Source organism: Physeter macrocephalus, chromosome 2 (assembly GCF_002837175.3).
Source record: "Physeter macrocephalus isolate SW-GA chromosome 2, ASM283717v5, whole genome shotgun sequence".
Lineage (NCBI taxonomy): Eukaryota > Metazoa > Chordata > Mammalia > Artiodactyla > Physeteridae > Physeter > Physeter macrocephalus.
The window spans coordinates 50,097,572-50,111,739 of record NC_041215.1 but is presented as its reverse complement, the minus strand read 5'-3'; the positions used below and the strand labels follow the sequence as shown (position 1 = coordinate 50,111,739).

The following is a 14,168-nucleotide window of genomic DNA, read 5'->3' as shown; positions in this document are numbered from 1 at the left end:
AAATTCATTTAAGTTGATTTTTATGAAACTTATTTAATTATAAATATGTGTGTTTCTCATTGGTGAGCAAATACTAGTCCTAGAATATATAAGAAAAAATAACATTAGCAATAAGTCTTAATTAAAGGCATGCTTACGCCTTAGTATTATGGATTAAAATAGAAAATCAGGACATTCTTCAATAAAATTTTTACCTTATAACCTATGTGTATAACTAAATGATTATATCTTTATGATTCTTTTGGAAAAAATTCATTTTATACTTACCTACAATGTCAGTCATAAGTCCTAAAATAGTCTCATCTCCTATAATCCAAGGACGTTTCCCTACATCATGACCATAGGCTCCCCTGAAATTGAAAAGGGAGATAAACAATCTTAGTTTATGTGTGTGTCTGTGTGTATCTGTGTGAGTGTGTGTGTGTGTCTGTGTGAGTTTTCAGATACCAGCATTAGCAACTGGACATTTCTAAATGAGTCTTTGTAGTGTTTTAATAAAAAGCATGCTTTTTTGAAAACCAAAAGTAATACTTGAGAACTCTGCTTTTTAACTTGTCATTTACAAAAATTTCTTTGATTTCCTTTTAGTTGGGGAGCGTAGGGGTGATTACCCATATATTTCATTATTTTTCTCTATTTTGGAGTCTAAGATGTTATTATTTTCTCTTTTCTTTTGAAAATTTCAAGACTATTTGAATACCTTACTTGTATACCATACCATATAGTTGTACCTATACTAAAACATATTAACTGTTATTTGAGGCTAGAGATTAAAATGATTATTAATTAAATTTTAAAATATAATTACAATCTGTAAATTAAATAGAAGTGTATAAAATGTGACTATACTCATGGTAACATTTTAAGTAGATAGTAAAATGTGGCAATAATCAAAGCCAACACTATTTCTTGACCTATTTTCTAGCAATTTCATCTATCATATTCTAGCTCAATTTTATTATTCTATTAAGTATCCCAGTAGGCATAATGGAAAAAACACAAAATACATAAGAGAACTTCAACTCTCTGGTAGTTTCTATCAAATGAGGAGGCAAAATATTTGAAAAATATAGGAGAAGAAATTAAAACAAAGGATTAAGAAGGGAGTGACTTTGTGTACTGTTACAAACATATCTTAGGAAGCTTTGAATTAGATTGTTTTTAATTCTTTTGGAATCCAAAGACTATGTAAACTTGGAAGAAAAGAATGAGCATGTGCTCTATGTATAGTGCTAATTGTGATGAATACATACTCTGAAATTAAGTAAGCTGGTAGTGGTGAGCTGGTAAACCTTCTCGCAGAGGTGAAGGGTAGCAGAACACACCACACTAAAATGTAGCATGGTGGTATATTGATCATCTTGAGCTGTAGGCACTTGAAAAACAGAAAATGCATGGCAAAGCTTTCTCTGAACTTCCCTATCTGCCTAAAGACAGATCCTTCAAAAGGAATTCAGTTGTCATAAATCCTCTCCTCAGGAGTTTCATCAACCAGGGAAAATTGATTCTTAGCACAGAAGAGATTAGGAGTCAGTGACACCCCAGACAAACTTTGTCACAAACTATACCTCTTATCTATTCTTCAAGGACCATCTTTCATAGAAATCCTTTACTCTCCTCTAAGAGGCCTTCATCTCTCCTCCTCTTTCCCTATTAACATGGGATTTAAGCTTGAATTCTGAGCCACTTTTGGGAGTTACTCATTTTTCCCTGGGTATTTCCTATGTATACATGAGGTATTCATGTTAATACACTTCTGTTTGTTCTTCTCCTGTTAATCTTTTATTACAAGCTCTCAGGTAAAAACTCAGTAGGGTAAAGGAAAATATTTTTTCTCCTCTACAGAGCAGTGGGGAACTGGAAGGGAGGAGCCCTGTTTTTTAGCCCTTGCTGTTTTTTGTGGTATGACTACCCCCATTCACGTGGCAAATTTGGTATCAACAAAAATCTTGAATATTTAGCAATTGGCTCCATCACCTGGGATGAGACAGGTCCAGGGCAATACTGGGCCCGAGGCTACATTTATTAGAGGTTTATAGGGCCTAATTTTCCACTTTTATAAAAGTAAATGGGTTACAATATACAACTTAAAGGATTGCTATGAAAAACAAATAACATGTGAAAAAGATTGGTACATGGTACCCCTTTTCCGAGTCTTCTTTCCTAATGAAAATCTAATGTTAAAACTCACTTCACCAGCATGAGGTGTAAAACACAACTTTTAAACTAATATTTCAATTACCATATAAACTGAGATGAAGGAAGAAGACTTTCTTTGAGAATAAACATAGACTATAAGAACTAAGGAGGAAAAGAAGGGCAACTGTTAGTGCATATTATTCATATTATTATTAGATAGCCTGCAGCTTGCCTCTTTCTTGACTTCCAATATAAATACTAAAGACAAAAATCATTATCATTAAATAGTATTTAAAGGCAGATACTTGGATACTTTTTAATTTTAATCATATAGAGCTCCATGGCCTTGCTGATAGCACAATATATCTTATTACATTTAGGTAGTAAAATTCTATGTTCTGCCTCAGAGAATTTATATCTCAGAATATGATGCCACCTACTTCTCACTCTGGTAGACACCATGATAATAATCTTTAAGGATACTTTCTTCTTGCAATGCTTTTGTCATCTTCCTCCCTTTAAAATATCACACACAGAGTCAGCTTCTTCATTTTGTCAGTCTCCTAGCCTGAGATAGTGAAATGTATTTAGAAAGTGTTATCCAAATAAACTCAAAGTAAAGTGGCCTGTCATTAGAAAGAGCTGATGTGGATCACACTGCAGTCATAATGTACATATTCAAGTTAAGAGAAAGATTATGTTGTTCTCATTCAAAACTGCTTAAAATAGTTGCAGTGTAGCTGCAATCTTCTTTGACAAATACTGGGAAGGAAAAGAGAGCATAGGAAAGCATTCACTCACTACCATAGCGTCAATCATTGCCTGAGTGGGCTGTTGTCAGAGAAGTCTACAAAGCAGTATTTGCTCAGAAAATTAAATTTCAGAATATAAAATCTAGTTAGGAAGTTAATAGAAATGTGGATCCTCTTTGAAATATGACTATGCTTTAACCATCCTACAAAATGAGAAGTGGCCCTGCTTTTAAAAGCCACCCCCAATAAGCGAATAAATAAGACTTCACAGTCTTCCTTAATGATATCACAACTTTTTTTCTGTGACCCAATTGTTGATTAGCCAACAGAGATGTCAGGAAAAGCTATGTCACGTGTCATACCACGTATTTTCTTATTCATACTGAAGGGTGGCAGAATATGCCACACTAAAACTGGCCTCTTTGGCATAAGGATTATTTTGCACAAAGCACAAAGAATGCACTTGAGGTCTTCCCTAGTGGTGCAGTGGTTGAGAATCCGCCTGCCAATGCAGGGGACATGGGTTCAAGCCCTGGTCTAGGAAGATCCCATATGCCGTGGAGCAGTTAAGCCTGTGCGCCACAACTACTGAGCCTGTGCTCTAGAGCCCACGAGCCACAACTATTGGGCTTGCCGTGGAGCAGTTAAGCCTGTGCGCCACAACTACTGAGCCTGTGCTCTAGAGCCCACGAGCCACAACTATTGAGCTCGGATGCTGCAGGTACTGAAGCCTGTGTGCCTAGAGCCCGTGCTCCACAACAAGAGAAGCCACCACATGAGAAGCCCGCGCACTGCAACGAAGAGCAGCCCGTTCTCGCCACAACTAGAGAAAGCCCACGCGCAGCAACAAAGACCCAACACAGCCAAAAATAAATAAATAAAATTAATTAATTAATAAAAAGGAATGCACTTGAAAAACAGCAAATGCATGGGGAGGATATCTCTGAACTCCCCTTATCTGCCTGAAGACAGATCCTCCAAAAAGGACTCAGTTGTCATAAATTCCCTCCTCAGAAGTTTCATCAACCAGAGGAGATTTACTCTTGTCACAGGAGAGGAGACTAGAAGTCAGCACCACAGCCAGACAAACTTTGTCACAAGCTATCTCACTTCCCATCTATTCTTCTAAAGTTCCATTCATCCTTCCTAAAAATCGTTTACTTTCCCTAGAGTAGCCTCTATACCCCTCTTCTGTCCCAATTAAGACAATACGTAAGCTCTCAAATCTCATTGCTTTTTTGGATATTCACTTTTTTTTTTTTTCCCTGTGATGCCCTCATGCACGTAATGTTAAAAATGTACTTTTATGCCTTTTCTCTTGTTAATCTGCCTGTTGTGTTTATTTCATAGACCCAGCTAATGGATCTAGGAGAGTAGGGGGACAGTCTTTCCTCCCTTACAATACACTTTTTTTTTTTTTTAAAGAAAGAAAGCCATAAATTGAACCACTGCAGGTCTGCAGGAGCAGACCTCTCCCATGTACTTTACCAGTACCGTTTCTGCACACACATTGCCATGTAAGTTAAGTCACTGTCTGCAAACCAGGCCTTTTGTTCCTAATATGTAATTCAGTGGGCTATTTTTCTCCTTAAATAATTCTACCTAATATGTCTCAGTTCTTAGAAGAATCCCTATAAAAACACAAATGTGGCAAGTTTTTGCTCCTATGAAAAAGAAAGAAATTTATTTATCTAGCAGATAAGACAACCCAGAAGACCTAAGATATAGTGATTATATCGTAAGGACACAATATACATTTCTCAACTTACAATGTGCTCTTACACTATCCTTGACTTTTCTTTAGTATAAATAATCAAAAATGGTAGCCATATGAATTATAAGATTGGATGGCATTGTGACCAGTGATGGTTTATTTTGTAGATAAGTAGGTAGTATGTCTACAATAGGCCATAAAAGATGATGACATAGAAGATGAAAACCATGAGCCAAATGTCATTTCCTACATTATAGGTCATGGATGGACAGAGACTTGATATCAAAATCCCAGAGTAATATCTTGCTTAGAGCACTCAAATTTCTGTTACTGTTAAGATTATAAATTTTATTTTATTTATTTTATTTTTTTTTTTTTTGTGGTATGCGGGCCTCCCTCTGTTGTGGCCTATCCCGTTGCGGAGCACAGGATCCGGACGCGCAGGCTCAGCGGCCATGGCTCACGGGCCCAGCCGCTCCGCGGCATGTGGGATCCTCCCAGACCGGGGCACGAACCCGGTTCCCCTGCATCGGCAGGCGGACGCGCAACCACTGCGCCACCAGGGAAGCCCTATAAATGTTTAATATTTTTTTTTTTTCCATTAAGCAACTAATTTCAATGTGCATTCGAGTGTTTAGTGACTGTGTAGCTCTCTTTGGCTCAGTTCTTCTCAAAATCTCTCACTGATCTAGAAGAAGGGGAGGCACTGGCCTGGCTTGGGTATCAGCTAAGAAGTAGGGCAGAAGTGGGATTGGAGGAGATGAAGAGGAACAGATAATTGGGTAAAACTCACCACAGTAATGGGAGGCCCTGGATCTAGAGGCAAATCAAATATATGCAGGGGAGATTTAGTACAAAAACAAAAGCAATAGCCAGAAAGGGAAGTGAAGGAGCCAACAGGCCACCAGAGTGTCATGAAGATTACTTTAAACTAAAAGCATGTGGACAAACAGCAGCCTAAGAAAGAAACATTATCTAGACTTAAGGAAAGCCTCCTGAAGATGCCATTGCCATTGACCCATCAGAGAAAAATGACGCTTAGCACTAAGAGTTACAAATTTACTTTCCCTCCATCTTCCTCTTGGGGGGCTTCCAGCCCAGAAAGATACTGCCCATTATCATCAGGATGGAAAAGCCCAAGACAACCTTCCATACTTTCCTACTGAAGCCCTAAAACTCACCCCTTTTGTTACGTTGGTTTTAAACCTTTACTCTGGCTGATCAGTGAATCACTGTTTGTAGAGTGCTTCTGCACACATGTGAAATAAACTTTTCTCCTGCTAATCTGTCTGTTGTCAATTAATTTTCAGGCCCCCAACCACTAGAATGTAAGTTGGTAGAGGAAAGGTTTTCCTCCCAACACAACCTTATCTGGAAAAGGCCAGAGTGGAATTTTAAGCTAAATATTTAGGAACAAAAAGTAATGAACAAACCCATTTGAGATGAAAGATCAAGGGTGGAATAGGGGAAAACAGGATTGTGATCATGCACTTCAAACACCACTGACATCGGGCTGGCAGGGCTATGATGTTGACTGGGCCACCACAGTTTACAGCAAAAAGACTAAATAAAACAAACTAGGTACCTAATCTTTTTCTCAGAAGAAGTCTTTTTAAAATTTAGTTTACATTGCTTGAAACATTACAATGCACCTCCTTGCTAAATCGTCTGTCTGATGAAAAATAGGTAGAAGGGTTAAGATTATGTAATTTTCTGTTGTCACAAGGTAAAATATAAAATTGAAAGGTAACAACAATAGAAGGGCATTATGACAGAGAGGCACTTTCCTGGAACGTAACTGGAATACATGGCTTGAGAATAATCAACCAGTCTTTTAATAAAGTAGGATAATCTTAAGAATATGAATAGGATAGAAGAGCGGCATCTTTTTAAAATACCTGAAGGATAAAAATGCACAGTCTTGCTGAATGAATATCCAAGAGTCACGGACACTCTCCAAAGTTCAAATTCAATCTAATTCTTTGCTATCTTTTATGTTAAGGCCAAAAATGAATATTAACCATTTTTATTAACTATGACCCTCATTTTTAAATACTAAAGCCTGCTAGTGCAAAATGCTTCCAAATGTGGTGATATTTATTTTTCAATTTATGCATAAATGTTATGCAAAGTTATAATAGGCCTAATAAACTATATAAAACTCTATTATTCTTGCATTGAGTTGTGAACTTACATTCTTAACCACTTAAATTAAGAAACTTTGCAATGTTATCTAATAGCCATGGTAGTAATCACTGGCATAGTCAGTGTAAACTAAACTTTATAGAAGAGGTTTTGGTCCCAATGTAAAAGACCATTGGCCTGAAAAATATAGAAAGCTGGAAAAGACATTCTGAGTTTCTATAAGAACCAAATATCTTGCTCAGAATTCTTATCTCGTTTGGTTTCATCTTCCTGAATTTTTTTTTCCTGTCCTTCAGGTTTAGCTTCCCCTTCATATCTATTTTTCAGATTCTAAGAGTCAAAAAATATCTTAAAAATAGTTATACAATTTTTAATATTTTAAATATAAAATGTTTAAATAGTTAAAAATATTTTAAAATATTTTCAGTTTCAGCTTTATCAGTATTCACTGGGGAAGGATAAGAAGTACATAAGATTAGGTTATTTTACTTAAGGGATTTACAATATAGCTAAGAATATGAAACTAATGAAAGTAGACACCTCTAAACTGCCTATTGTAGAGCACTGATTATTAATGCAATAGACATTCAGGGAGGGCTAATCAGTGATTGAGAAGGTTGATATTAAAGAGGGTAAGCATTGAGGTTAGCAGAGAGTATGAAGGGTTTCATAAGCAGAAGAGTAAAAGCAGAACGGAAAAGAAGGAGAAAAAAAATGAATCCTAATTTAAGATTCCTGCATGGTTAGCTAAGCCCAAATGGAGCATCTTCTCAATAATCATGTTCAATTGGGGAAGGGAAGTACTTTCTGTTCCACTCAACCTCCTGTCCCCACCTCAACAATTTTTATTTTCTTATTTATAAAAATTAGTGTGGTAGAGTTTAGCCAAGAACTAATCATGAAAACACTAAATTGAATCCTAAGTATTAACTGCCTTGTTAATCATTTAGAAAATAAAAAAAAAAAAATTGCATACGATGTAGATATGTCAATTCAAGGGAGGAACTTAAATTTTTAAATATTTCAAAAGTTTTGCTATTAAAAAAAAGTTTTACTATTGATTCTGCCACTAACTTACCATAATACCTTATTTACTGATCCTCAGTTATTTCATCCAGTATTGAATGACACAATCCCTCGGGTTCCCTCTGCTCTAAAATTCTAAGATTCTACTATACACCTTTCCAAATATTAGACAACCTGGCGTGATTTTTAAAATTCTTATATGAGATGTTGAATGATAGCTTTTGAAATAATACTTACATTTTGGCCCACTTAAGCTTTTGAAATAATACTTACATTTTGGCCCACTTATCTAGTTCTTCTTCCAGATATGTTTTAACCATTTTTGGTTGAAGCCCAAGAGAATTTCCCAAGAAATATATGGCTTCTTCATCCTTATTCACTAAAGATAAATCAACTGAAATAGAAGAAAAGGAAAAAAATACTTATTCAATTAATTAACATTCTTCCATTTGGCATTGTTAATCCACTACAAACAATGAATGTAATTAACTCCAAGAAAGATGATACATATCTTACAATTCCTCCCAAGGATAACATCAGGTTCTCTGAAAAATAATCTGTTACATTTATATTTTAAAATACAGTTTAAACAGATAGATGCTTTTGTTCAGATCTGTCATATTTATTATGCTCCACGAGGAAATCTAGATTAACAGCTACTCCCAATCATAAATAGCCAATAGAAAAGAGTTAAAACCAGAATTTTTACAGAAATTATATCAGCCTATCTAGTCATAGCAGAAGGTTACCAGAATTTAGACAAGTAATAATCCTGGTATTGTAGATCAGGCAAATTTTTAAAATCTAAATGATTATTTATATATCTGAAGTAGATATATTGAATTTATAGATTTTTGTTCTCTTTGTATGCATATAATATTAATACATATGTAGGCAAAGATTGTTCTCTATATCTACTTTTAAGTCAAATAAATCAGAACTTTAGTGATTTGTTTTATAATTCTTAACCTTGATTGCAGTAAATGCAATTTCATTAGCAAACCAATCTATATGCTTAAAGTATTTTCTAGAAATGCACACATTTATAATTGTGTTCTACTAAGTTTTATCTTAATTCTATGGGAAGAAAGATTAAGCTTCTTTCTGAAATTTGAATCATTTGGTAGTATACTTGTCTTTATTTAGACTACTTAAATCTTTGCAGGCTTTTAAAAAGCATACCATCTAATTCCACCTACTTTTATAGATCCTGTGTCACTTTTTCATTGGCATTTCTTAAGTCAGACCCAATCAAAGAGGTGTAAATACTGTTCACACATTTAAATTGGATTAATTAACAGTTCTTTGTCGATCTAGAGAACAAATACTGAAGGATTTTATTTAGAATCCAGAGGTTTTAATTGGTGTACCATGGCTCAAATTTCAACTAAGCATTCAAATAAGTAGTTTAAAGACTAAACATGTTCTGTGTGTGTCAGCCCTATCAACAACCCAAGAAGAGGAGGCAACCACCCAGATCTCTGCTCCCATTTTTTTTTTGTCTTGTTCTTTCATTGGTGACACTTTTACAGATAAATAAGTATAGGGTTACTTTTACTTAGAAAGTCATTTTTAAAATGTGTTCAGTGTGGAAAAAAAAGCAGAATTGTAAACTAAATTATCTCATCTCATGCCGCCCCAAAGTGTGGTTCCCCATCTTCAACTATTTTCCTTTTACTTGGTTGAGTTTTGGTTTTTTTGTTTGTTTTTTTGTCTCAAAGCACATCAAATGGCACCATGTGAGCATTCATCTGGCATTATGTAAAGAGGTAGAACAGAGTATCAAGAAAGCGCTTTGGTAATTACCTACAAGAATGAAGAGATAACACACCACTCTCCAACCTAATGCCATTAGATCTTTACAACATGAAAGACAAACAGGACTTTAAGCTGTGGGGGCCTAGGCTTCTCTTCTCTGAAGAATAATATGAAAATTTCTTATTAAAAGTTGGTACTCTTGGCAGTCATGGGGTTCAGGACATGCTACCTCAAAATATGGCACCTTGGACTTCCCTGGTGGCACAGTGGTTAAGTATCTTCCTGCCAATGCAGGGGACACAGACTCTGGTCCGGGAAGATCCCATATGTCGCAGAGTAATTAAGCCCCTGTGCCACAACTACTGAGCCTGTGCTCTAGAGCCCACGAGCCACAACTAGTGAGCCTGTGTGCCACAACTACTGAAACCCGCGCACCTAGAGCCCGTGCTCCAAAACAAGAGAAGCCACAACAATGAGAAGCCTGTGCGCTGCAATGAAGAGTAGACCCTGCTCACCACAACTAGAGAAAGCCTGCACACAGTAACGAAGACCAAATGCAACCAAAAATAAACTAATTAATTTTTTTTAAAGTATTAAAAAAAAATACAGCACCTTGGCATATTGGATGTTTTAAGCTGAAGGAATTTGACAAATGGCTAGTGTAGGAAGAACTTTCTGACCTTCACCTCACCAAGTCATAAGATGCTCACATCATAAGATAGCTGCCAGCACACCCTGGAAGAAGATGTGACTAGTATCCATATCAAATCCAGCTCTCCCATCAAAAGCAATGGGCACACACAGTCTGCAGAGGGATGCTCCCAACTAAGAACATCCCTTCAAGACCACAGTAGGTAACTGTTTCATGTAAATTCATACAGGCAAAGTTAAGTGGACTGAAAAGTCAGAAGAACTACCCACAACTGAAAGAACAAGAGGAAGCCATTGAAAAACGTAATAAAATGTAAATAAACAATTTACCAAAGAATTCAAAACATTGATAATCAAAATGTTAACTGAATTAGAAAAAAATAATTGATCTAAACACTGATATTTTAACAAGGAACTAGAAAATATAAAAAAAGACCCAATCAAAAATAAATAATTCAGTAAATAAAATAAACACATTAGAAGGAAAGAATAATAGACTAAGTGATACAGAAGAATGCAAAAGTGATCTGAAAGATACAATAATGGAAATCACCCAGTCAGAACAGCAGACAGAAAAGAAAATTTTTTTATAAAGTGAAAGCAATTTAAGAGATATCTAGGATAACATTGAGCATTCCAATATTCACATTATAGGGATATTAGAAGACAGAGAGAGAAGGGGATCAAAAATGTATTTGAAGAAATTACGGAGATTTGTTCAAGATGGTGGAGTAGAAGGACGTGCTCTCACTCCCTCTTACAAGTACACCAGAATCACAACTAACTGCTGAACAATCATCGACAGGAAGACACGGGAACTCACCAAAAAAGATACCCCACATCCAAAGACAAAGGAGAAGCCACAATGAGACGTTAGGAGGGGCACAATCACGATAAAGTCAAATCCCATAACTTCTGGGTGGGTGACTCGCAAACTGGAGAACACTTATACCACAGAAGTCCACCCACTGGAGTGAAGAATCTGAGCCCCACGTCAGGCTTCCCAGTATGGGGGTCTGGCAATGGGAGGAGGAATTCCTTGAGAATCAGACATTGAAAGATAGTGGTATTTGATTGCAGGACTTTGACAGGACTGGGGGAAACAGAGACTCCACTCTTGGAGGGCACACACAAAGTAGTGTGCTCATCGGGACCCAGGAGAAGGAGCAGTGACCTCATAGGAGACTGAACTAGACCTACCTGCTAGTGTTGGAGGGGCCCCTGCAGAGGCAGGGGGTGGCTGTGTGTCACTGTGAGGACAAGGACACTGGCAGCAGAAGTTCTGGGAAGTAATCCTTGGCGTGAGCCCTCCCAGAGTCTTCCATTACCCCCACCAAAGAGCCTGGGTAGGCTCCAGTGTTGGGTTGCCTCAGGCCAAACAACCAACAGGGAGGGACCCAGCCCCACCCATCAGCAGACAAGTGGATTAAAATTTTACTGAGCTCTGCCCACCAAAGCAACAACCAGCTCTACCCACCATCAGTCCCTCCCATTAAGAAACTTGCATAAGCCTCTTGGATAACCTCATCCACCAGAGGGCAGACAGCAAAAGCAAGAAGGACTACAATCCTGCAGCCTGTGGAACAAAAACCACATTCACAGAAAGAAAGACGAGATGAAAAGACAGAGGGCTATGTACCAGATGAAGGAACAAGATAAAACCCCAGAAAAACAACTAAATGAAGTGGAGATAGGCAACCTTCCAGAAAAAGAATTCAGAATAACAAGAGTGAAGATGATCCAAGACCTCAGAAAAAGAATGGAGGCAAAGACCAAGAAGATGCAAGAAATGTTTAACAAAGACCTAGAAGAATTAAAGAACAAACAAACAGAGATGAACAACACAATAACTGAAATGAAAACTACACTAGAAGGAATCAATAGCAGAATAACTGAGGCAGACGAACGGATAAGGGACCTGGAAGACAGAATTGTGGAATTCAATGCTGCAGAACAGAATAAAGAAAAAAGAATTAAAAGAAATGAAGACAGCCTAAGAGACCTCTGAGACAACATTAAGCGCAACAACATTCGTGTTATAGGGGTCCCAGAAGGAGAAGAGAGAGAGAAAGGACCCAAGAAAATATTTGAAATGGAAATCAAAAGAAAGCTGGAGTAGCAATACTCATATCAGATAAAATAGACTTTAAAATAAAGAATGTTGCAAGAGACAAGGAAGGACACTACGTAATGATCAAGGCATCAGTCCAAGAAGAAGATATAACAATTATAAACATATATGCACCCAACATAGGAGCACCTCAATACATAAGGCAACTGCTAACAGCTATAAAAGAGTAAATCGACAGTAACACAATAATAGTGGGGGACTTTTAACACCTCACTTACACCAATGGACAGATCATCCAAACAGAAAATTAATAAGGAAACAAAAGCTTTAAATGACACAATAGACCAGATAGATTTAACTGATATTTATAGGACATTCCATCCAAAAACAGCAGATTACACTTTCTTTTCAAGTGCACACAGAACATTCTCCAGGATAGATCACATCTTGGGTCACAGATCAAGCCACAGTAAATTTAAGAAAATTGAAATCATATCCAACATCTTTTCTGACCACAGTGCTATGAGATTAGAAATGAATTAGAGGGAAAAAAAACGTAAAAAACACAAACACATGGAGGCTAAACAATACGTTACCAAATGACCAAGAGATCACTGAAGAAATCAAAGAGGAAATAAAAAAATGCGTAGAGACAAATGACAATGAAAACACGACGATCCAAAACCTATGGCATGCAGCAAAAGCAGTTCTAAGAGGGAAGTTTATAGCTTTGCAAGCCTACCTCAAGAAACAAGAAAAATCTCAAATAAACAATCTAACATTATACCTAAAGGAACTAGAGAAAAAAGAACAAACAAAAGCCAAAGTTAGCAGAAGGAAAGAAATCATAAAGGTCAGAGCAGAAATAAATGAAATAGAAACAAAGAAAACGATAGCAAAGATCGGTAAAACTAAAAGCTGGTTCTTTGAGAAGATAAACAACATTGATAAACCATCAGCCAGACTCATCAAGAAAAAGAGGGAGAGGACTCAAATCAATAAAATTAGAATGAAAAAGGAGAAATAACAACAGACACTGCAGAAATACAAAGGATTATAAGCGATTACTACAACTAACTCTATGCCAATAAAATGGACAAGCTGGAAGAAATGGACAAATTCTTAGGAAAGTATAACCTTCCAACACTGAACAAGGAAGAAATAGAAGATATGAACAGACCAATCACAAGTAATGAAATTGAAACTGTGATTAAAAATGTTCCAACAGGGCTTCCCTGGTGGCACAGTGGTTGAGAGTCCGCCTGCTGATGCAGGGGACACGGGTTCGTGCCCCAGTCCGGGAAGATCCCATGTGCCGCGGAGCAGCTGGGCCCGTGAGCCATGGCCGCTGAGCCTGCACGTCCGGAGCCTGTGCTCCACAACGGGAGAGGCCACAACAGTGAGAGGCCCGTGTACCGCAAAAAAAATATATATATATTCCAACAAACAAAAGTCTAGCACTAGATGGCTTCACAGGTGAATTCTATCAAACATTTAGAGAAAAGCTAACACCCATACTTCTCAAACTCTTTCAAAAATTTTCAGAGGAAGGAACACTCACAACCTCATTCTATGAGGCCACCATCACCCTGATACCAAAACCAGACAAAGATACTACAAAAAGGAAACTACAGACCAATATCACTGATGAATATAGATGCAAAAATCCTCAACAAAATGCTAGCAAACAGAATCCAACAACACATCAAAAGGATCAGACACCATGATCAAATGGGAGTTATCCCAGGGATGCAAGGATTCTTCAATATATGCAAATCAATCAATGTGATACACCATTTTAACAAAGTGAAGAATAAAAACCATATGATCATCTCAATAGATGCAGAAAAAGCTTTTGACAAAATTCAACACCGATGTATGATAAAAACTCTCCAGAAAGTGGGCATAGAGA

At 37.0% G+C, this 14,168-nt stretch overlaps 1 protein-coding gene across 1 annotated transcript in view; it reads right to left on the bottom strand.

Moving 5' to 3' along the window:
• KYNU (kynureninase) overlaps nucleotides 1–14,168 on the bottom strand; it is a 101,280-nt gene that overhangs the window by 68,867 nt on the left and 18,245 nt on the right. Inside the window, exons 3-4 of the mRNA XM_007121695.2 lie at nucleotides 8,050–8,170; nucleotides 268–350 (exon numbers count right to left, since the gene is read on the bottom strand). Of these exons, the coding sequence (XP_007121757.2) occupies nucleotides 268–350; nucleotides 8,050–8,170 (204 nt within the window). The remainder of the gene's footprint in view (nucleotides 1–267; nucleotides 351–8,049; nucleotides 8,171–14,168) is intronic.